The sequence below is a fragment of the Erythranthe guttata genome, chromosome 4 (assembly GCF_056151865.1).
Source record: "Erythranthe guttata isolate IM_541 chromosome 4, IM_541, whole genome shotgun sequence".
NCBI classification, from domain to species: domain Eukaryota; kingdom Viridiplantae; phylum Streptophyta; class Magnoliopsida; order Lamiales; family Phrymaceae; genus Erythranthe; species Erythranthe guttata.
Genome location: NC_142536.1, coordinates 18,810,664 through 18,835,772, shown reverse-complemented (window position 1 = coordinate 18,835,772; position 25,109 = coordinate 18,810,664). Strand labels below are relative to the sequence as shown.

At 33.9% G+C, this 25,109-nt stretch overlaps 3 protein-coding genes across 7 annotated transcripts; all 3 read left to right on the top strand.

Annotated features, from left to right (window-relative positions):
* The first annotated feature begins 639 nt into the window (after positions 1–639).
* Positions 640–4,957, top strand: CNGC15 (cyclic nucleotide-gated channel 15). Of its 2 annotated transcripts, XM_088817212.1 has the most exons (9): positions 730–940; positions 1,081–1,106; positions 1,607–1,687; positions 1,798–2,299; positions 2,385–2,597; positions 2,706–2,998; positions 3,500–3,611; positions 3,679–3,915; positions 4,095–4,957. In XM_088817212.1, exons 3-9 carry the CDS (start codon positions 1,659–1,661, stop codon positions 4,833–4,835), a joined length of 2,127 nt encoding a protein of 708 aa, XP_088673338.1. In that variant the 5' UTR covers positions 730–940; positions 1,081–1,106; positions 1,607–1,658; the 3' UTR covers positions 4,836–4,957. The 2 variants fall into 2 exon arrangements, with proteins under 2 accessions (XP_012827885.1, XP_088673338.1); XM_012972431.2 differs by having other exon boundaries at positions 640–1,106.
* A 6,377-nt stretch (positions 4,958–11,334) lies between these two features.
* On the top strand, positions 11,335–15,829 carry LOC105949154 (uncharacterized). Of its 2 annotated transcripts, none has more exons than XM_088817221.1 (4): positions 11,335–11,730; positions 12,285–13,410; positions 13,493–14,166; positions 14,634–15,829. In XM_088817221.1, exons 2-4 carry the CDS (start codon positions 12,308–12,310, stop codon positions 15,650–15,652), a joined length of 2,796 nt encoding a protein of 931 aa, XP_088673347.1. In that variant the 5' UTR covers positions 11,335–11,730; positions 12,285–12,307; the 3' UTR covers positions 15,653–15,829. The 2 variants fall into 2 exon arrangements, with proteins under 2 accessions (XP_088673347.1, XP_088673348.1); XM_088817222.1 differs by lacking the exon at positions 11,335–11,730 and adding an exon at positions 11,993–12,139.
* A 3,552-nt stretch (positions 15,830–19,381) lies between these two features.
* On the top strand, positions 19,382–24,888 carry LOC105949127 (uncharacterized). 3 transcript variants are annotated; one of them, XM_012972403.2, is made up of 15 exons: positions 19,382–19,601; positions 20,187–20,338; positions 20,427–20,538; positions 20,629–20,751; positions 20,971–21,075; positions 21,167–21,250; positions 21,338–21,453; positions 21,844–21,945; positions 22,046–22,159; positions 22,243–22,299; positions 22,822–22,888; positions 23,023–23,076; positions 23,433–23,507; positions 23,947–23,982; positions 24,443–24,888. In XM_012972403.2, exons 2-15 carry the CDS (start codon positions 20,319–20,321, stop codon positions 24,533–24,535), a joined length of 1,158 nt encoding a protein of 385 aa, XP_012827857.1. In that variant the 5' UTR covers positions 19,382–19,601; positions 20,187–20,318; the 3' UTR covers positions 24,536–24,888. The 3 variants fall into 3 exon arrangements, with proteins under 3 accessions (XP_012827857.1, XP_088673350.1, XP_088673349.1); XM_088817224.1 differs by having other exon boundaries at positions 19,525–20,106; XM_088817223.1 differs by lacking the exon at positions 19,382–19,601 and adding an exon at positions 19,616–19,953.
* Positions 24,889–25,109: the final 221 nt, after the last annotated feature.

Below are 25,109 nucleotides of genomic sequence, written 5' to 3'. Positions count from 1 at the left end.
TAAGTCCATTGTCCTAACTCCTATTAGATAAAGCACTATATGTTATTTGCTATTTCGTCCTCCTTTTCAAGTCAAATTTTGTTTAAGGCATGGATAAATAAGCGATCTGAAATGTTAAATGTCGTCTCAATTTTATTATTATCGTTTTGACTTCGAACGTGATTTTAACCATTTTGGAATCTGATTTTGGCAAAATTCAAAACACAAAAATTGTAGCTTAATGAGTTAGCTTTTCAATACAGCTTGAATCAGGTGGACTAGATTTAGGGTGACACAATTATGCATGAATGAGTTACATTTTAAATTTTAGATAACTCAAAACATCAAAATTATAGGTAGTGTTTATTTATTCATATTATTTTTTTTTATTCACATTTGATTCGAAAGCTAATTCAAAGATCTGCAAAATTAGTTTTGAATGTTTGCCAAATTCAACCTAAAAATTGTCAAAAATCACGAACGTATGATTAAAACTGATGTTCTAACAACAAGATATTCGCGGCCGAGAGTGACAAACCCAAATTAAAAAATATTAAATGAAGACCAAGTAACACGTGGCAGGATACCATTGGTGTAAAGTCAAATTAAGTCAACTCCTTGGATCTTTACAGAAAACCCAATGTGTAGTCATAAATAATTATACTAAATTGGACAATTTTATTATTTTAATTAATTATTAAACACAGCTTTCTCTGCTTCCACCCCATTTGTGAACCTTCTCTAGGCTGTACGAATTGTGTGATGATCTTTTCTCTCTCTCACACACTACACCCACTCACATACAGATGGATACACACATATACACACACATATAGATGCCGTCATAAATTTTCTTCAATAATTAATTACTCCCATATTTATTCTGTTGTCTCATTCAGAAAGAAAGAAACTGATGAACTTCTGGGGTGGCATTAACAATGGAAAAGATTGAATCTTTATTGTAATTAACCACCCCTTAATTCATATACATATTTATTAAATTTTTCCCTTCTTTTTTTTTTTTTTTTTTGTTTTTGTTTTCTTCTTTTTGGAGGGTTTCTCTAAATATTAGTTGTTTAATTCGGTTCTCATTTTGATCAGAAGGATTCTTCATGTGCAGAATGCTTGTAAGTATTTTCTCTCTCTTGATTAATTGTTCTTGTTTTTTTTTTTCTGGGATTTAGTAAATCATAATCTGATTAGGGTTTTCTTTTTCTGCGCTGTCTTGATTTTGTTTACTGTAATAACTGTATGTATATCAATCGTGATTTTTGACTGGTTCTTCTTCAACCAAGAACATGACCCCTTTTGAAAAAATTGACAATTAAATTTTTGTAGAGAAAATAAAAAATAAATAAATAAAATCATAGAATTAGTCACGCGCTTGACCTGACTTTTTTGTTGGTCTGAAAACAAACGAAACAGAGTATTTGATACTCCTACAAAGTTGAAAATGGCTGTTAGTTTGTTTCTTCACATGATTCTCTCTTTGCTCGAAAAGCAAAGCTTGTTCTCTCTTATTTAATTATTTTTTCTGGTGGCTATGAATTCGTCGTCTGTCGTTTTCTCCATGCTTTAGGCCTCGTATTAATCGTAGTTCTCGTTTTTTTCGATTTTTTTCCGACAGACGAAACAATCTATATGTACCAACATCAACAACTTCTTTTTAATCCATTGCCATGGATTACACTAATTCAAGATCCGTAAGGTATGTCGTCTTGTTCGAATGTCGGAAAATTCAGCCCTTCGTTTAATTTCATTTTTTACATGTATATTTAATTTTCTTGTTCGTAAAGTTTGATCGTTGATTTTTCGCAGATTCCACGACGATATTGAATTTCCGAAATATCCAATACCCAAGGTCGATAATAACCCGATTAAAGTGGAGTACAAAATCAACGGAAAACAATCGTTGAAAGCCAAAGTTCTTTCCCGAGTATTCTCGGAGGATTACGAAAGAGTCAAGAAAAAGATACTCGATCCTCGTGGGCACACAATTCGGAGATGGAACAAGATTTTCTTAGTAGCTTGTCTAGTGTCGTTATTCGTCGACCCTCTATTCTTTTATTTACCATCGGTAAACGACAATTATTGCATAAACATTGGATTCACTCTAGAGGTTGTCCTGACAATCATAAGATCAATAGCCGATGTATTCTACACAATTCAAATTTACATTCGATTTCGCACCGCCTACGTGGCGCCTTCTTCTCGAGTTTTCGGCAGAGGAGAGCTCGTAATCGACTCCTCGAAAATTGCATCGAGGTATCTTAGGAGATATTTTTGGATCGATGCTATTTCTGCCCTTCCTCTTCCTCAGGTTTGTCGAATAAAAAAAATCCCGTTCTTTTTTTTTTATTATTTTGATATAATATAAAAACTTGATTTTTTTTTTTTTTTTGTAGGTGTTGATTTGGGTAGTTATTCCTAGCTTGAGTGGATCGACAATGACGAACACGAAAAATGTGCTGAGATTCATTATAATATTCCAGTATATTCCGAGATTATTCCTTATATTTCCGCTTTCGTCGCAAATTGTCAAGTCGACTGGTGTGGTTACGGAAACTGCGTGGGCCGGTGCTGCGTATAATTTAATGCTTTACATGTTAGCGAGCCATGTAAGTATATGAAATGCTTTTTTTTTTTTTTTTTTTTTTATTTCGAGTGAATTGTTTACAAAATATTTGAAATGCTATTATATAATTTATTTTATTTTTAAATTCAAGATTTTAGGGGCATCTTGGTATCTACTCTCGATCGAGAGGCAAGAAGCTTGTTGGAGACATGCGTGTAATCTCGAGAGTAAATCTTGTCAGTACAATTACTTCGATTGTCGTAGTGTTTCGGAAAGTAGGAGAAATGCCTGGTTTTTGTCGAGCAACGTTACGGAACAGTGCAATCCCGATAATGCCCTTTATCCGTTTGGTATTTACGGAGATGCTGTTTCCGCTGATGTCACTTCCGCGGAGTTTTTCAACAAGTACTTCTATTGTCTGTGGTGGGGTTTAAAGAATCTCAGGTATATATATAGTTTATTATTCGTAAAAGTTCCGAATTCCACCGATTCTGATCTGAAAATTTTCCGATTTTTGGAACAATATTTTTACATTCCAAATTTTGCAATTTCCGATTTTCTATTTTTCCAATTTTTTTGAACTGAATTGGAATACATATTAGATTTTGATTCCCCGATCCGATTTTATTTTCCGAAAATTCTGAAAAATAAAATTCCTGAAAAATTACAGTTATAACATTGATATTATTATTCTATTCTTCTATTATATTAACCAAAAAAAATGGAATGTCTGAATTCCGTTGACTCCGTCCGCAATTTCCCGATTTTGTAGCAGGTTTTTTTATTCCAATTTCCGAGATTGCTATTTCCCATTTTTCGATTATCTTTTGGAAAAGGATTGGGATTAATTTCCCATCTTTGAAAAAAAATTTGAATTTTTTCGAAAGTGCTTATTCTGATCCGATTTGTCCGATTCCCACCCCTAATGGGTTTATGATTATGCAGTTCTTTGGGCCAAAATCTTGCGACAAGCACATACATCGGAGAAATATGCTTCGCGATAATCATTGCAACTTTCGGGCTAGTTCTGTTTGCCTTACTTATAGGGAACATGCAAGTAAGTCTCTTTATTGCACTTTTTAAATTCTTACAAAACTCGTAAATGTTCGTTCGTTTTTTTCCAGACATACCTTCAGTCAACCACGGTTAGATTAGAAGAATGGAGAATCAGAAGAACAGATACCGAACAGTGGATGCATCACAGGCAACTACCCCAAGAGTTACGGCAATCCGTTCGGAAATACGATCAATATAAATGGGTTGCCACAAGAGGTGTCGACGAAGAAGTTCTTCTCAGAGGACTTCCTTTAGATCTCCGTCGAGACATTAAACGCCACCTGTGTTACGATCTTGTTCGACGGGTTAGTCATCAAATTCTTTCATTTCGAAATTCCAATCACGTTAAGAAATAGGGAAATTTTGATATCGAATTTGCTCTACTTAGGGATTTGGGGGTAAAATTCTTTCATTTTGCCGGGAAAATTGATAATTATAATGATTCGTTTTTTTTTTAAATAATTATATTAAAAAAAAAAAATAGGTCCCGTTGTTCGATCAAATGGACGAGAGAATGTTGGACGCGATATGCGAGAGGCTAAAGCCGGCATTATGCACACAAGGCACGTGCCTAATGCGAGAGGGGGATCCGGTGAACGAGATGCTATTCATAATCCGAGGGAATCTTGATTCGTACACCACTAACGGGGGCCGCACGGGTTTCTTCAACTCGTGCCGTGTGGGGCCCGGCGAGTTCTGTGGGGAGGAGCTTCTGACGTGGGCCCTCGACCCGCGTCCGAGCGTCATCCTCCCCTCGTCCACCCGTACGGTCAACGCCGTCTCCGAGGTGGAGGCTTTTGCTTTGAGGGCGGAAGATTTGAAATTCGTGGCGGCGCAGTTTAGGAGGCTCCATAGTAAGCAATTGAGGCATAAGTTCCGATTCTATTCGCACCAATGGCGGGCTTGGGCGGTTTGTTTTATTCAAGCGGCGTGGAGGAGGTACAAGAAAAGGAAGGATTTGAACGAGTTGCGGGCGTTGGAGAGGCTAGTGGCGGGCGAGAATGGGGGCTCGCCGGATGGAGGAGCGGAGGGAGCGGCGGCGGTGGTGGAGAAGGGTGGAGCTGCGGGTGCCGGTGGTGGTGGTTCGGGATTTGGTGTTTATGCGGCGAGATTGGCGGCAAGTAAGAGAGGGGCTCTCAAGAGTGGTGGTTTGGATTCCGGTGGGGCCGGGCGGCCGTTGCAGAAGCCGGCCGAGCCGGATTTTTCGGCCGTAGAGAATGAATGATTTTTTTATTATTTATTTGGTAACTATGTGTGTTGGATTGTGTTGTAAAATATATATATAGAACTGTATGATATATAGAGTTAATGAAGGACAAAGCCCAATTGGTTGGTTTTACTACCAAACTGTCTTTGCATTATTTGCTATAGAAAATTGTAATCAGCGATTCTTTATTATTCGGAGAATGTGCTAAAAGCGTACTTTATAGTTAGGGTAAATTACAGCCAGCCCCTTAGGTATTGTCAAATTACGAAAACGCCCCTTCTGTTTGGGTAATTACAACTACCCTTCAACAGTAAATCTTCTTAAACGTCCACGCTTGATGTTTTAAATTTAGTGGAATCTTTTAGATTATGTGGAATATTATCACTTTTGTACCCGTTTTATCCCATTCGAGTTCCACATTTTGAAGCAAGATGATCGATCATAAGATGTGTTTTTGGGCTTGTATATATCAGATTTTGGTGCATTAGAAACTGTATTTTTACACAAAACGATTACAAACTAGAAAACATTCTACGGAATCGAAAAGATTATATTGAATTTAATACCATAAGAGTGGATGTATAAGAAAATTCATAATTGAGAGGGGAGGGGTAAATATAATTATGCAAACAATAGGAATTTTTTTATAATTTGACCATACCTCATATCGGTAATGATAATTTACCCATATAATTAACATAAGTCTACTACACAAGTCTTCCAAAGTTGACATTTCATTTCTTTGGTGGAAAAGAAATCATATAGAATCGAAATTTATAATCCCTTTAGCTTTTACGGAAGACCTTAAAATAAAAATTTCGATAATCGACAACCGATTCTCTTTATGCTCGAACTCGACTCAGTTAACTCATAATCACATCGTCCCTATCCAATACTTTTAGCTTATCCACTCCTCCATTATTTCTCAATATAGGATGTGTTAGAATAGAATGACTCACCATGACATATTAAATTTCTCTATCAATTTGCTTTTTGATGATAATTCAATAAGCATATATATGTATATCCACCCAATATAGTCAACGATCCAATACCTTAATTTTGACTCTTTTTAAAAATAAAATGGTGGTCCTAGAATTGTTGAAAAGAACAAGACATTGAAATGCAAGTTGAGATTTTATGGTAGTGATGAAGATCTTCAACTTTACAAGTAAAACAACGTTCAAGTACATGTATATATGTACTTGAGAAACGTTGACTTTTTGGCAAACCTAAATATCGTTGACCTAAAGTTTCATTTTTGGTGGGCACAACAAAATTGCTTGTAAAAGTTGGATCAATCCATTTTTTTGGATGTGCCCACATACGTGAAAACATGTAATTTATTTGATTTTATTTTTTATTAATATAATATTACGATGAGTTCAAATATAATATTTTTTTAATGTAATTTTATTAATAATAAATTTTATATCCTTATTTCGAATGAATAGAAAGGAAGTGGCCCAATTGATAGATGAAAGGCTTTTTTGGTGTGATTAGTTAGGCCCAAACTTCCACTTGAAGCCGGCTTTTGTTTTCTTCCTTGACTTTCTTTCTATAAGATCACCCCAAAGTCAACTCTTAGATATTGAAACATTTTTTTTTTTATATTTTAAAGTTCGTATATCATTTTATTTTACGAATTATATTAATTTTATATTCATTAATTATATCACTAATGGTATATATATATGGGTGTTCACTCAGCCGATAAACCGTTCGGATCTAAATCGAATCACAAATTCGGTACGTGCCAAATACCGAATTGAAATTCAGTTCGGTGTTCGGTAATTATTTTTTGGAAGTCCCGTATTTAGTACAATATACGGTATAGATGTCCCGTATACTTATTTCCATTGATAATCACCTTTTCTTTTGACGGTCGGTTATTGAAATTTGAATGTCAAATTCAAGTATTACTTAGTTTAAATATGTTTCTTTATTTCTTTATTTTTTAAATATTAAAATATATTTTTGATTTTACTAGTAGCGAATCGAAAAAATCGAATTAATTCGATCAAAAACCGTATCGAACCGAATAGCTCGATTCGATACATGGAATATTGAAATTTCGGTTTTCGAAATTCCGGTACGGTATTACCGAATGTGAGCACAACTTTAAATAAAAGTCTTGTAGTATTTTTAACATGTGTATATGATTAATTTGTAACATGCACTATATAATAATATACAAATTTTAGTATGATTTATAAATTATAATTACAAATATCATTAATGTACGCGTGTCACCTTCAACCGTGTAAATTGTAAACTTAAATAGAACTCTAGTCACTATCAATTTTGTTCCAATATATATATATATTTTTTAATTTTAACTAAAAAACATCACTTACCAATAATATATAATTAATAAGAGTCTACAAGTAGAAATAAATAAATGATTAATAAATTGATTCTTTTTTGTCTTCAGGCCCACCAGAAAATTCCTAAACCGTCAATTTAGGCTGAAATTATCGCAAATAAGCAGACAAAATCTGGTAATGTATGGCCCATAAGTCTACAGTAATATAGTAACGTGACATTGAATTATTATTCATATAGAATGATCCAAAATTCCAAACCATGTGAAAATGCATCGAGAAAGTCTATTTAGGTATTATTCAAAATTGACATCTAATTAAATTAAAGACCCGATTCTTAGAGTTGACCAATTAATTAAAATATAATAATACTACTAAAACTTTATAAATTAATACAGTCGTGACTATAAAAACAAAATTCTATTAATTCAGTGAAATATTAAACTATCTAACTAATAATTTATGCATTTTCAGTAGGTTGGGATTACGATAAATTTATTATTTGAGCGGAATTGTTAATTTATTGATGTTCTACTGTATGAGCATGGTGTAGTAGTAAAATATACATATGTAAATTTAATTTACTTGAAGGACGAATCATGAAGAAAATTGTGTGCCACTAGAATGTAGTGAGAAAACTCAAATACAGTAGAATCTTGATAGGTTAATGATCTCGCTTATATAATAAATTCTCTCGTCTCGACTCAGTAAAAATTTATTAAATTACTAGGTCGATGATTTAATATTTTTTAAAATTTTATTAATGCCGACTGTATTAATTTATAGAGATTTAATTGTACTTGAATTATATATATAAAAAATGAATAATATATGCTACCCGTAATTAACTAGTATATATATATATATATATATATATATATATATATATATATATATATATATATATATATATATATATATATATCATGTATTACATTTACACTAATTTAAAATTATTTACCATTACTTTTTAATCATTATATTATTATATATATTAGATGGTAGATTTTATTTCTAATAACAATGTCGGCAAAAGATTATTAAATAATAAATTTTGCAATACTACATAGTTTGACTCGTATAACATGCATAAAGAAAAATGAGATTCTTCATTGAGGAAATTTATGACGTCACTAATTTACATACTTAATTAAGTTATTTTTCAAAGTAATTTAAGATTGTGAATTATCGAATGTGCACGTGTGGTTAATTTTGTCATGCATAAAGTAAAATGATATATCATAAGTTCATGATGTCTAATCATTCCCAACTCATGCTAATTAATCTCTATTAATCGCTCTACTAACCTTAATTTGAACACAACCTTTTTTAATTAGATCACTTTTTTCGAAAGAAATTTCAAAAGCAAAAAACTCATTATTTTAGTCGTTCTTTGTTAGTCATATACTAATAATATTTTCAGACGTCGTTCGTTTATCTTTATCGAATTAATTTGTATTAGATTGAGACAATTTCTTATATTCGATCTTGCATTAAATTAATTAATTTGTTAAATTCATTAAAATAGTAGTAATTAGTAGCACCTCTCGCAGGCGCGTTCCTGAGAATTTGGGGCCCTAGGCGAGATTTAAAGAACAACTCAAAATAGGGCCCCCTATTTAACAAATCAATTTTTTTATTCAAGGTTGTTAGAAATTAAATATACTAAAAAATATATAAATAACATTCATAAAAATAATGGACTAAAAGATTAAAGGGATTCGGGGGCAGTGCCCCGAAATATTTTTTGAAAAGTATGAAAATAAAATAACTAGAAATATGGAAAACTTTCAAAATTAGCAGGATGATTTGCTGGTTCACTTGCTCCCACGACGTATAATATTTATAGCAAATAGACTTCATAAATATTTATAAAAAGAAACTTGAATAAACTAATGAATATTGATTCTTATTTTAGGAGTACAAATAAGCTATTAAGACACATAAAGTATAATTAATTTTGTTATCCATAAAGTAAAATGATGTCTGCATAAGTTCATTATGTCTAATTGTTCCCCACTCATGCTAATTAATATCTATTATCGCTCTAGGTAACCTTAATTTGAATATAACCTTTTTTAATTAGATCACTTTTTTCAAAAGAAATTTCAAAAGAAAAAAACTCATTATTTTAGTCGCTCTTTGTTAGCCATATACTAATAATATTTTCAGACGTCGTTCGTTTATTTATATTGGATTAATTTGTATTGGATTAAGACAATTTCTTATATTCGATCTTGCATTAAATTAATTAATTTATTAAATTCATTAAAATAATAGTAATTAGTAGCACCTCTCGCCCTCAAAATTAATTCCGTCGTGCATAAAGTAAATTGATATATCATAAGTTCATGATGTCTAATCATTCCCCACTCGTGCTAATTAATTTCTATTATCGCTCTACATAATCTTAATTTGAATATAACCTTTTTTAATTAGATCACTTTTTTCAAAAGAAATTTCAAAAGAAAAAAACTCATTATTTTAGTCGTTCTTTGTTAGCCATATACTAGTAATATTTTCAGACATCGTTCGTTTATCTATATCGGATTAATTTGTATTGGATTGAAACATTTTCTATACTCGATCTTGCATTAAATTAATTAATTTGTTAAATTCATTAAAATAGTAGTAATTAGTACTAGTAGCATCTCTCACCCTCTAAATTAATTTTGTGGGGATAATTAAATAATAAACACACTAATTTATCCTTAAAAATACGCCCTAATAATTTTGTTAAGTAAGAATAACATGTTTTATTGGCAAACCCGTATAATATCAAAATTTAACATATTTAATACAAAATATAATCTTAGGAATCTAGCATGGTACTAACTAGATAATTAGTTAGTTATTGGAAAATAATATACTTTCATCTAATTTAACTTAATTTGATATATAGGTAACCAAACGAGGCAGCTTTAAGAGCGTATAATTGCAGAATTCAACTTTTGTAGCGGGATTGAGTAAGTACAAATTTAATAAATTAAATATTAAGATATTAGATAAGAACTTGGAAATTAATTAGTCATGTGATTATATATAGTTTAAGTTGACATAATTTCAAAATTAAGGGTCTAAGTTTGAAGTGCCGCCTCTGAATAAGGGGAGTGCGTTTGGCACTTTTGGCTGTGGATAATTAATTAATTATTTAATTCCAAAATGTTGACTTCTTGACAATGTATTGAGTTTTTGACCACCAAGAAAAAAACTATTGTTAATTATTATTTGGATTAATTAATTAATTATAAATATTGTTTGATGTAATCAAGGATCTAAGTAATTAATTACGTGGCAATGAACAATAATTTGGCGCCGCATGTTCGCGGGAACGAGATCCAATCGCATGCACCGCGCGCCATGTGAGTCTTTAATTACCTCCCAATTATTTGTCAGAATTATTAAAAAAAATTAATCAAGATTAGTGGTTTTTTCAATTTAAATTAACCAAAAGGAATAAAATTAACACCTTTAAAAAATAAATTATATTATTATTATTATTATTATTATTTTTTTGCATAATGGGAATGCAAAGAAAAGAGAACCAATGGAGAAAACTGTGAAATTAACACGGTTTGAAAAGAATGGAGAGTTGACAATTTTGTCAGCATGTGATCGACTCTCTTGTTTTTTGTTTTTTGTATGCTATTTTAATTTTTAATATATATATAAATTATGTTAATTATATATATTTTTTTTTATTATTTTTTTTAATTAGTAAGATCTAATTATTAGTTTGTTGACATTGATCTACGTTGTTTGACTCTCAATACTATTTCAACCGACCATTCCCAACTTTTATTAATGTTAATTAATTAAGAGCAATTAATTAAAAAAAGATGCTTTTCCTGATCCCTCATTTATTTTTTATTTTATTTATTTATTTTAAATAACAATAATAATGTACTAATTAAGAGAATTAAAACTTCTCTTTATTTATTAACATTCTCCAAAATTTGGATATTGTCTTCCAAATACTCTCTTCTCTCTACTCTCTACCAATAAATATCCCAGCAAAATTAAAACTTGAAAAAAAAAAAAAACCTAAAATAAAATAACAAGCCAAAAGCTGAAGATAATAAAAAATCAAGAAAATCTATAAGCAAGTGGTCCAGCTTCCAGCTTATTTCCTTCAAAATCAAGAGCCACACAAATTTGAATTATCCAATATGCAAGCTGACGAGTACTAAAATAAAACTAAAAATAAAAAAATAAAATAAAATATCCCAAATAAAAACTTCAATAAGTTTGGCAAAAAGCCAATAACAACAAATTAAAGCTTGCTACATTATTATTATTATTCATGAAATTATTCTAGTACACGTAGACACCTACCAAAAGTCAACCCCACCATATTCTTCTTCCTACAAATAAGCTGCTTCTTACTTAAAAAACTTTCATTCAATATTCTACTCATAAATCAAATGCACACAACCCCCCCTACGTGGCTTATGAATTCCATAAGCTGCATGTTCTTCTGCTGATCAGCTTTTAGCTTCTAACTTTCAGCTTTTCTTTCCGCTTAATTTGCTCTACAAGAAAAGGCCTCAACGTCGGCCGCCCCTCCGAACCCCCATCGAATTTTTACGGTACACGATCTTTTAATTTTTTTTTTAATTATTTAATTTAATTTAATCAATTGCTTTGAGTTGATCTGAAGAGAAGCATCTGACTTGTAGTTCAAACTTTCTGAGATTCAATGCTTAACTTAAGCACTTATTTTCTAAGCGCATTACCTGGGATTCTCAGCTCAAGAATTTCAAGAATCATTAATTAATATTTGATTAAACAAAGTAAAAGTACAATTAGTTAGTTAACTTTATTTAATGTTGATCATGAACACAATTAAGCAAGTTCATGCAATATAGCAACATATTTTCATCTCAAATGCCAAAACATGCAATTAGGGTGTAATTAATACGCCTCGTTTCCCGGCGAAAGCACCGCGCTTTTTCGTTTATTAGGGCTAACCCCATGTGAACCTCTGCATTTTTCATGGTTTCCTCCAACACAATTTATTACTTTCTTCACACACACACACACACACACTTCTCTTATGTGTATATATACATCACTAATCGAGCTTCATTGTAATTAATCGAATCTTGAATCCTCGTTTTTCTCGTTGTTCTCTCCAATACAGAAAGATTGCTGCAATTTTGTGAGATGGGCTTATCAAGAAACCAAAGCATAAGATCGAGTGGAGAGTATTTGGAAGGGATGCTAAGCGATTACATGGGAGGCAAAACGAAGCCGAGTACGAGAGCTTCACCGAAGGTGGCCACCTCATCGCGCCTCGTCACCGTTCTAACTTGCCTCCAATTCGCGTTCGCCGTTTACGCCACTTTCCTCCTCTACTTCATGAGCCCCTCGGTCGACCTCAGGGGCAAACCGGACTTTTCGTGGGCCACCCGTATATGGAAGCAATTCACGCTCACCCCGCACGTCATCAATCATTATCAAGAATCCAACGCCCTCGTCAAAGAATATTCCCTAATCCCGTCGCAAGTTTGCGAGCAAGAAAAGATCGATTTCGTGCAGAAGAAATCCACGGACGCGGTCATGATCAAGTTGAAAACCGAACTCTACCAACAAGTGCTCGATTTTCAAAAGGCGAAAATCGGCACCGAAACCCTCTCCGAGCTAATGTCGATGAAATCCAAATGGGATAATTCGAACAACAAGATTCCGAAAGTCACCGTAATTCTAAACCATTTCAAGAGAAAGACACTATGCGCCCAAATCGACTCCCTACTCCACCAAACGCTCCCTTTCCACCACGTTTGGGTACTTTCATTCGGAAGCCCGAACGAGCAATCTCTAAAGAGAATAGTCGAGAGCTACAACAACTCCAAAATAAGTTTCATAAGCTCGAGCTACGATTTCAAGTACTACGGTAGATTCCAAATGGCACTACAGACGGAAGCAGATCTTGTCTACATCCTAGACGACGACATGATACCCGGTACGAAGATGCTGCAGATCTTGTCCCACGTGGCGGGTACGGAAAAGTACAAGAACTCCGTACTAGGTAGCATCGGAAGGATTTTGCCCTTCCGGCAGAAGGACTTCACTTTCCCGAGCTATAGAAAGTTCCGTTCGAAGGAGGCTGGCCTTTATTTGCCCGACCCTGCTTACGACATCACTCTTGACCGAGTCGTGCAGGTTGACTTTTTATCGAGCTCGTGGTTTCTCTCCGCCGAGCTAGTGAAGACCCTCTTCATCGAGACGCCTTTCACTTTCATGACGGGGGAAGATCTGCACTTGAGGTAAATTTAATTAATATTTCTTCACACTTTTGTGACAAAATATAAAAAATAAAAATAAATTAACACATGAAAGCAAATGCAGTTATCAGCTACAAAAGTATAGAAATGCGGGTTCGTTCGTTTTGCCTGTGGATCCGAAGGATAAAGAGACATGGGGAGACAGCGAGCATAGGTTGGCTTATGTGGCAGAAACAACTGTGATCTTTAAGGATATTGTCCAAGTACGAGACGATCAATGGTGGAAAGCGCTCTCCAACGGGTATATAACTCAGTGGGCGGCTATGAACCCTCAAAAGATCGACGCCCTTTTCTACGCACACTCCATCGAAGAGGTAAAGACCCTTTCGCCCCTCCTCGAAAAATTCCGAACCACCGTGGGGAAGAAGGCCTACATAGTCGTCTCGGGCGGTGGTTTCTGCCCCTGCGAGGAGGCGGCGGTGGCTTTGAAGTGGCCTAAGTCGGTGTGCAAGGAGAGACGGTTCAAGATTTTTGATCTCGGGATTGGTGCGATATCCGCTGCGGTTTCCGACTCGGAGGTTCCCGTTTTTCAAGGTGTGTATGCTAGCATGAAAGGGTTGATCAAGATTCATAATCCGAGTGTGGTTATTGCGGTTTCTGATATCGAAACGAATGTCAAGAAGGCGTTGAAAATGGCTGCTGAAACGAATTTGAACGGCTCGACTTTGGTGCTTTTGCCGAGATCTACGGTGCCGAAGGCACTTTGGATGGCCGATCTTCGACCGACGGCGTTGCCTAGTAAGAACTTAACACATACTTGTTATTTCTACTATTACTACGACTACACATAATTAAAAGTGGAGATTAGAACGGGATTTTTGAATTCCGCCAATTTTGATCAAAATGTTTTTTTGTTTTGGAACAATATTTTTTCATTCCGAATTCTAAATGTTCCGAATTTATTTTTTTCATTCCAATTTCCGAACATATTTTTGAAATTCGATTTTTCCCCGAAAAATACACTTACAATATTATAATATGATTATGTTTTGGAACAAGATTTTCTCCATTCCAATTTCCAGGTTCCAATTTTTTGAAATTTTTCGGAATGGAATTGGAATTAGTTTTTTGCTACCTGAAAAAAAAAACATGTATTTTTCCCGAAAGTGTCAATTCATATTTGAACCGTCCGATTTCCACCCTTTCGGTACATTTTCTTGATTTCAACTCCTAACCTTAATTTTTCGTTCGAAAAAAAAACGCAGATTGGAATCGAATGAGGCTATCAATAAGCATCATCACGCAAAACCGTGTCAATTCCCTCACGCGCCTCCTAAAGTCCCTATCAAACGCCTACTACTTGGGCGACGAGGTGGCAATCACCTTCAACATGGACAGCAAAGTCGACGAGGCCACACTAAAGCTCGCAAACTCGTTCGAGTGGGTCCACGGCCCGAAGATCCTCCGCCGCAGGATCATCCAGGGCGGATTGATCCGGGCCGTAAGCGAGAGCTGGTACCCTTCGTCGGACGACAACTTCGGCCTCCTACTCGAGGACGATATCGAAGTCTCCCCATACTACTACCTATGGATAAAGAACGCTCTTTTATCCTACCACTACGATCCACAAGTACAATTACCCGAACTAGCCTCGATTTCTCTGTACACGCCGCGTTTGGTTGAGGTGGTGAAGGAGAGGCCGAAGTGGAATGCGACGGAGTTCTTCAAAGGGATACACCCAAACACGCCCTATCTGCACCAATTGCCCTGTAGCTGGGGTGCGGTGTTCTTCCCCAAACAATGGAGGGAATTCTACGTGTATATGAACACTAGGTTTACGGAGGATGCGAAGCAGAATCCGGTGCAGATTCCGAAATCGAGGACGAACGGGTGGCAGGCTTCGTGGAAGAAGTTTCTGATTGATATGATGTATTTGAGGGGTTACGTGAGTCTGTACCCTAATTTCCCAAATCAGGCGAGCTTTTCGACGAATCATATGGAGCCCGGCGCGCACATTAGCGCCAAGGACAATGTCGTGAAGCACGATAAATCGGATTTCGAGGTGCCGCTGTTGGGGAGGGATTTTAGGGATTTGTTGCCGAATGGGAAATTGCCGCCGGTGGGGAAGCTGCCGGCGTTGAATTTGTTCAATCAGGCAGTGTCGTTGAAGGGGTTGAAGGCCGCCGGAGCGAAGCTAGGGCAGGATGTTCTGGAGTGCGGCGCGGCGGAGGTGGTGGTGGTGGATCGGGAAACGGGTTTGGCTTCCCATTGCGCCAAGTTCTGATTGGTTGATTTTGAGCTGCTTTGTTTTTTTTTTTTTAATTATTAAATTATTGTTTATTTTTAGCTGTAGATTTATTTTATTTATATTGGAAATTAAACTGTAAAATTATTATTTTGGAATTTTACTAAAGAATGAAAAGAAAGATAAAAGAAGTCCTTATTTTGGGAGAAATATAAACTGAAATGTTATTCATAGAACATATTTTACCACCTTGGAATGCGATTTTATTTCATTTGTAATTTTCAAAGTAAAAAACCACAATCCTCTCAAACTCTTTCTCAACTATATTTCGTGCATGAACATTTCGTATTCCCTAACACGAAATGGATGAAGGCATTTCGCGCAAAGAAGCACGAAATAGTGTTTTTTTCACGATACACGAAACCATAAATTTATGTTTTTTATGCATTTCGTGTTGTATTGCACGAAATGAAATACTGCATTTCGTGCAATATAACACGAAATGCCTTTTTTTTTTCATAAATTTGTTTTATTTCGTATAAATTTACACGAAATACAAGCTTGCGTTTCGTGTAAATTTACACAAAATAAAATAAATTTATGAAAAAAAGGCTTTTCATGTTATATTGCATGAAATGCAGTGTTTCATTTCGTGCAATACAGCACGAAATGTATAAAAAATGTCAAAATTCGATAAAAAAATACATTTTTTTATTCAAAATTGAAGTTGGTTTCTTTCGTATTGATAATTATTGTGTTTTAATTGATATTATCGGAAAAAAATGACGATTTGAAAAGTTTAAAATTTCGGAGGTTGAGAGAATTCGGAAAAAAACTAAATGAATTCTTGACAAATGAATTATTTCGCACTGGAAAAAATTGCACTATGAATAGTAAACCCCAAAATAAATCCCGTTAGGAGGGACTAAAATGCAATTATCCCATTTGAACCCATGGGCTTGTGAATTTGGGTTTTCTGTGTGGACTTTTTTGTAGTTAAGCCCTCATAATGTTTACTTGGGCCGTATCAATATATTGGACCAATTAATTATTTTCTTTTTTCAGTACTGTTGCAAAATATATAAATAAAATATTAATTCAAGCAACAATAGCATGTGATAAAAAAATAAAATCAAGCATGTCAGAATTTTAAATTTAATACTCAGTTATATTAAATCGATTAATTTATAAACCAGTATACTAATTAGTAATTTCTGGATGACAGGTTGTTGCATATAAGTAGACAGGTCAATTCTGATAATCACCATGTGATGATATTTGAAATATTATAAATTCAATAAATAATCCTTGGAAAATCACTAAGAACAAATAGATAAAATATAATAATATATAACTCGAACAATAACAAATTATCTTTCGAGTACGATATCTATTATCGTATGTGTAGATCAATTATTTTATATCGATATTGTCTCTATAACGATGCTGCTAATTCAATATAGTAACAATATAAATAATTTAAATAATTATTTAAATAAGTTAAGCATTCGACGATAATATTGTTGCCAGTGTCGTCACATTTTTTTAGTAGTGTCATTTTGTGAATCGGCTCAATTTTTGGTCATAATTAAATTGATGATAGTGTTCTTTTCTCACATAATTAAAATTTTTTTTATTGTATTTCCATAATAATGATGAATTTATAATAAATGAAGAGGATGTTTTTACAAATAGGGAAAAAAAAAGAGATGCTTTAGAAATATCTAGAAAAAAGTATCTAAAGGCAAAATAGCCTTTTACTTTAAATATCTTTTTTCTTAAAAGAATATATATCTCCATTAACAAAGTCCAATAAAGCATTTTAATGGGAGTATATGTAATAGGTTTTAGCATATATTCTTGTTTATAAGATGTAAAACTCGATTCGTGTTCGAGTTCGATTATAAAAAAAATATATATACAAGATTAAGTCTCTCGAAATTGATTGATGTCAGAATAAATTGAAGCTCAAATCAACCCAATTCAATTGTTAATCGAATCAAGCTCGATACTTTTTTCTTTTTTCTCTTATCTACCTCGAATACAAGTTTAAAACTCTATTTTTTGTGTGTTAAATTTGACATACGTTTTTTTTTTTATCACAAAAAGCTTAAATGATGATTATAAAATAATAATTATTGATTATACAATTATAAAGTAATGTGTAATTAATATACAATTCTTGACTTCCAATGCCCTTCAATGCAAAATTGTGATTGGGAAAATTATAGTTTACACCTAGGGGTGAAAGTCGGATGGATCGGATCGGAATTAGCCTTTTCGGAAAATTTCCAAAAAAAATCGGAAGTACAAAATCAATTCCAATTCCAATTCCAAAATTTTCGGAATCTAAAAATTCATTCCAATTCCAAAAGGCCCGGAAATTTCGGAATTTCGGAAAAAAATCGGAAATTACATAAGCTTTAAAATTTCAAAACTTAGCCGAAATTTTCTAAAATGTTCATAATTTTTCAAAAATTAGAACATCCACGTCGATAAAAGTAAAACTAATAACTACTAAATTTCAGTTCAAAAAAATAAATAAAAATAAAAACAACATAATATCTAATAAAACTTTTAACAACAATTCATTATAACAAAAATTATAGGTGTATTTTTCGGAAAATAAGTATTATATAATATATATTATTTGTAGGTGTATTTTTCAGAAAAAAATCGGAATTTTTCGAAATTAATTTCGGAATTGAATCGGATCGGAAATCGGAAATTCCAAATTTATTTTATATAATTCCAATTCCAATCCAAAAAAATCGGAAAAATTCGGAAATCGGAATTTCGGAAGTCGGAATGAAAAAAATTGTTCCAAAATCGGAACTTTTCGGATCGGAACCGGCGGAAATTGGAAATTCCATTCCAACTTGCACCCCTATTTACACCCCTTAAATTTGCACTGATTTCACATTTGGTCTCTTATATTCACAAAAAAAAACTCATTTGGCCCCTCATAGTTAAATAATTTAACACTTTTGATTATTTCCGTCAATTTACCATTAGTCTATCAGTTAAGACAGTGTTGAACACATACTTGATTCCGTTATTACTAATGGAAGATTGATGAAATGACTAAAAATATTGAATTTTTGAAATATGAGGGAGAAAATGTATTTTTTACGAACTTGGGGGACCAAATGTGGAATTGATGTAAATTTGAGGGGTGGAATTTGTATTTTCCCCAATTGTGAAATTACTTAGGAATTTAATATTTAAAAAAAGAAAAAAAAGAAAGTTGGTGGTTCAACTTTTTGCCTAATCACATGACAGATTGCTCTATATCATTGGTCAATGGGGCACGCGTCTTTGTTTGATTCAATTGTCTTGTTGAAGTGTGTCGCTCAATTATTATTTATTTATTTATTTTAATATATTCTTCTTTTAGTTGTTATTATTCCCATTCATTTTCTTAAAGTCAAAAAGACCAAAAATACCAAATTGAATTACCTACTCTGATATTCGATGCTCGCTGAAACTCTAATTCAACACAATTTGATCGATTTACCAAAGAGCACAAAACCACCGAAAATATAATACAGTAGAATCTCGATAATATTTCTTTCCAGTATCGAGTATGTAAAAAGGTATTAAATTACTAATTCGATAATTTAAGATCTGGTTAAATTAATAAAAGTTTTCTACTCCAAACAATGCATATTTTATCTTTGTTTTTTGGGAACCCTCCAAAATTTGAAGTTTTAAATTCAGAGAGAGATATGAATATGATTGAAGTGGAAAAGAATAATAGTATTTTACAGGAGGGTGAAAAGGTAAATTAAATTTAAATGTTAAATGTGCCTTTTTTCTTTTTCTTTTTTTGTTGTCGCTGGGAATAATACCATTACGCCTCTCTCAGGAACACGAAGAAAAACTAACCTCTCTCTCTCTCTCTCTCTCTCACACACACACACACACACACACAAACACACACGCTCTCTCTCCCCAATCACCTCCCTAATCGACGGGCCAAAAGCTTGTAAGCACTCTCAAACCCTAGTTTTTCGTCTTCCTAACCTGTCTGATTTAAAATTTTTGATTTGTTTTTGCTAAGTTTAAAAAAAAAAAATCTATTTGTTTTTTTTAAATTTATTTCTCGTACATTTGAGTAATAGTTGGTCGATCTTCAAGGATTTGAAGCGGAATTCGCTGCGCGCATTTTTATTTTTTCGTGAATTTAAGTTTGGGATTGCGGTTTTATTTGTTGATTTAAAGCCTACAAAATTTTTGTTTCTCCGCTGCTGGGGTTTAAGATTTGTTTGTATTTCTGATCACTGATTTACTTGGGGAATTCAGATGTGTGGAGAGATAGAAACTTCGATTAGTTTTGAGTAAGCACAGATCGTCGTGTTTTTGTTGTTTTTACGCTCTGCATATTGCCACCTGTTGCATGTGCTTCAGGAGGTGTTCCACGCAGATCAAAATTTGAAGTAGGATAGTTTTGGTAGAGAACTCTTTTGCTATAATAAGTGATAATCGATTGGGTAAAGAGTACTCGAGTTTTACGTTTTTGTATTAGCGTCCGTGCTATGTAAAATTTATGAAATGTGAGTATGTTTTACAGGGTTGTCATTTTGTGAACTGCAACCTCAGATTTGTGAAAGTGGCAGATGTGCTAGATTATCCTGCAGTTGCTCAAATAATCGGTTTCTGCCTAGTGCGTGACCTTTGAGTTGAGCAACTTCTTTTTATCCTAATGGGCACCTCGCATCGCAGGTTTGTTGAGGCTTACGTTTTGTTTTGCAATATGAAATGAATCTGCCCTTTAGTTTATTGAATTTTTTTTAACCTTTTCTTTATGCAGTGGGGTGTTAAAGAGGTCAAATGACGGTGCGAGACTCATTATAACAACCATCATGGGTGTAGTGTTTGGATATTTTATAGGTGTTTCGTTTCCTTCTGTTTCTTTAAGTAAGGTATGACCCAGATTGCCGGCTTGCTTGATAGAGGATGTTTATCGACCATTTTCAGATAATTGTATTGTAATACAAAAAAATAATTTGCAGATTAATCTACCTTCAAGTTTAATATCATCGCTTGATATGGCCTTTAATGAAGATCATCAAAACTCTGGTGATCGTAGTTTTCCTGAAAATCTTGGTTCTGGCAGTACTCCTTTGACACCCAAGGTAGTTTGCTTATTCATGTTCATGTTCATTTGGTATCTTAGGTTACTACATTTTTTGAAATTTTGTAGCTTCTGGTCGTTAAAATGATAAATGATGGTTGGTTTCATTTTCCTGCTCGCTTGAACAGTGCACATTTTTTGCAGCGCATACCATTTGCCTCTTGCACAAACTTGTCTACATTTTTATCCTGATTATAGTAACTCTATTTTTTCCTTTCAGATATATGTTCCTACAAATCCCCGTGGTGCACAGTCTTTGCCACCGGGAATTGTTGTTTCGGAAACAGATTTTTATATGAGAAGATTATGGGGTGAACCTAGTGAGGTAAGGTTTACAGTTCATAGCCGTTATATAAATTGCAATGAGATTTACAGAACTGGAGTATGCTTATACAACCCTGTTCTGGAACTTTCAGGATTTGAAAAGGAAGCCGAAGTACCTCGTAACATTTACAGTTGGTTTGAACCAGAAAAACATTATTAATGCAGCTGTGAAGAAGGTTAAGCCAGTTTAAATTTTGTGATACCCTAGTTTGATCTCCTTTTGGTTAATATTCAGTTATACTAAGACCAATTTTTCCATGTAGTTTTCTGAGGATTTTCAGATAATGCTTTTCCATTATGATGGCCAGACAACTGAATGGGATCAATTTGAGTGGTCACAGCGGGCCATTCATGTCAGTGTTAGAAAACAAACTAAATGGTAATAAGCAGGTCTTTTCTAACTTCTAGCCTTTGTTGATTGCTTGATTCTTGATCCTGTAGAGTAGTGCCTAGGATGTGTATTGTGAATAATTGTGTTATTGAATTAATAAAATTTTCGTGGACATACATTGATACTGTTGAAACTCAATTGTGAATTTTTTATAATTTGAAATCTTATATAAAATGATCTTTTAACTTGACAACAAAAAGATCAGAAAACTCTACCTTTGGGTGTTAAAAATCGTAAGGTCACTAGCATAACTTTACTATCATTTAGATACTTGATATTTCGAACTGAATTTTGAGTCTTGGTTTAGAAGGTATTTTTGAATAGTGAAAATTATACTCTCTGCGTGTGATGATTTCTCTTGATTTTGTGTTTTCATAGGTGGTATGCAAAGAGATTTTTGCATCCAGATGTTGTAGCTGCTTATGAATACATTTTCATTTGGGATGAAGATCTTGGAGTCGAACACTTTAATGCCGACAGGTACTTGCTATTTTTTAGTACCCGATGCTCCACTTATTTATGTGTTTTACGTCGTGTGAAATTTGTCTTTTCAACTGATGCCACTTTCTCTGCATCTTAGGTACATGGATTTGGTTAAGAAACATGGTTTAGAGATTTCCCAACCTGGTCTTGAACCCAACAATGGATTGACATGGCAAATGACAAAGAGACGAGGTGACAGAGAAGTTCACAAGTAGGTTTACTGGTTTCTTAATCGCCCTTTACCTCGTATCTGTCCACATTTCTGACCTATAGATGTATGGATATTGATAACAGGGACACAGAGGAGAAACCTGGCTGGTGCAGCGACCCACATTTGCCTCCATGTGCAGCGTATGCTCTCTATCTCTCTCACTATATAATGTACCTGTGTGATTTGGCATTTATGTAGACATGTATTACAGGCACATATGATTAACTTAATGCTAAGTAATCAGCTGCGTTTGGGATATCGACAGTTGAGTTGATTATTGGTTATTAAGTAGTGCTTGGAAATGATGTCCATTGAGAAGGATAGGAGAGACCTTCATGTGATTCGACGGCATCCAGTTCGAAGATCACAAATTGGAACCTTTTTTGTAGTAAATCTATGAAAAATTAAGATAGATACTGAAAATAAAGTTCGAGTCAGATTGAATAGTTATCTGGAGTGTCATAATTATAGTAAGCTTTACAATAAGACCTCAATGCTCATTGGCCCAGACACACTCGGGTCTTTCACGATCGTGACTATTTTTTCACAGAAGTAGTGATTTTTTATCTCTAAACCTGCAATATTTTTCGCTTGTCTATTTTCCCTCAAAATATTTTCGAAAATCTATTATAATCTTTATTTCTCTTTGTGCTCATGTTCAGCTTTGTGGAAATTATGGCTCCAGTATTCTCTCGTGAAGCTTGGAGATGTGTTTGGCATATGATTCAGGTAACGGTGGGCATTTTGGGTCTGCACGATTGGCTTTAACCCTGCTCTCTTTTCTTATGGATTGAATCTGTTCATTTTCGGTGCTTTCCATGATCGAAATTGCTTTCCTTGTCTATCATGTGTTGTGTTTGCAGAACGATTTGGTTCACGGATGGGGATTAGATTTTGCATTAAGAAGATGCGTGGAGGTTAGTGACTCTCTCTCTCTCTCTCTCTCTCTCTCTCTCTCTCTCTCTCTCTCTCTCTATATATATATATATATATATATATATATATATATATATATATATATATATATATATATATATATATATGCATGTATATGTGTGTGTGTGAATAATACTTGAATTTAAAGGAGGGAAATAAATACATAAAAGCAAGAAAAGAATCATGTGTTTATCAGACTCAATAGATACAACGAGAGTAATTGGCAAGTGGCAACGTTTTATTCCAACTTTAGACTATGTGGCGCACGCTAATTCTTGAAGGGCTTTGGTGGCCCTTAGCCTCAAAACCTTATAATAACTTGTATTTGCCCATGCAGCCTGCACATGAAAAAATTGGGGTGGTTGATTCGCAATGGATAGTGCATCAAGTGATTCCATCGCTTGGAAGTCAGGTCAGACATTCAACGACTTGCTATTATTTATGCATAATCATTGTTTTCTTTTATTCTTCTTATATCTGTACATGTTTGATGCATTCTTGGTCCAGGTATAGTTTCTTAGATCTGATTCCTCCCTCTGCATATATGTATATCCATATATTCATATACACATACTTATGACTGTATACAATTATGTAAATGTATATGTAAAAAAGGGGGCTATCGGTTTTACGTTGCTAATGTTTATCTTTTAAATACGTCTGTCCTTGCTGCACTTGGCTACTTCATATTACAGAGTTAGCAGCATTACTCTAAAACTATCATATTACATTATTTTTATTTAAGTTTCTTTCGTGACACTTTGCTTTTTGGTCCACCGATGCTTGCTTGTCACTTATGTGGGATTAAATTTCTATTTATTTTTACTAAATTCAATCTTTATAATTTTCAGGGCGAGACCGACAAGGGGAAAGCACCATGGCAAGGGGTAAGTATATATCTATCCATAATTATGTCTATATTCGCGTGAATGATGTGATACTCTGGTCTTCTCACCCTTACTGTATAACTTGGTAGAGCTATATGCTATATTTGTTGTTGATTCACAATTGAATGACAACATGGGAATTCTCAAACACCCAACCGCCCCCCCCCCCCACCCCACTTTGTTAATTGCCAATTTTATATGATCTGTTTCTAGCTTCTGAAACATGTGATTTTGGCTTTCCTAGGAAGAGTTATGTCGATAATTTACTATGTACTGATCAGAAATATCAACTTATTTAAGAAGCTAAAAAAATAGGGATATTGTCAAGGAACCGAACCGAATCCAATCAAAACTAATTCTTTATATGTAACCGAACGAGGCTGAAGTTTTCTGTATGCTGTTTTTGGTTTATTGTCCATTCTTAAAAAATGGCTGAGCTGATATTTTATTTTATTTGTAGGTACGAGATAGATGCAAAAACGAGTGGGCGCTTTTTCAGGACCGCCTCTCAAATGCAGACAAGGCGTTTTTTTTGGGGCGTCAGAATCCTTAAACTATGATCTTATCTCGTCTAATCTTGTAAATTGCTTTTATTTTTTCCTTCTCGCTGGTGTTTCATAGTCCGATTCTTTTATTCCGAGTTATATCCCCTTTTCAGCTTATATCGGCTCTAGGATAGCTGAGTTACCGGTAGCGTAAAAAAGACATGGTCGATACTGAAAAGATAAGTTCCGTTTTTTTGTGTGCAGAAGTAGAAATAGGTTCTATTTAGTTATATTATGTATGCCGATGGACACATTAGTATTATTACATAGTTTGTCGTTTTCGCAAATCTTCATGCTTTATGTATGCCGATGGACACATTAGTATTATAATATTATTACATAGTTTGTCGTTTTTCGCAAATCTTCATACTTTGTTTGTATGTAAATAACCAGGTGTAGCATCTAACACCTCCAATTTCAACCCATCATATAAATAAACAAAAAAAAAACATTATGGAAAAGACTAATTTACCCATAATCATAAAGATATAATGACAGTGGCGCGTGGTGTAAAAACATATAGTGACATAAGTTAAATGCCATTTTCGTGATAAAATAAAAAAAAGTCCTTACCTCTCACCA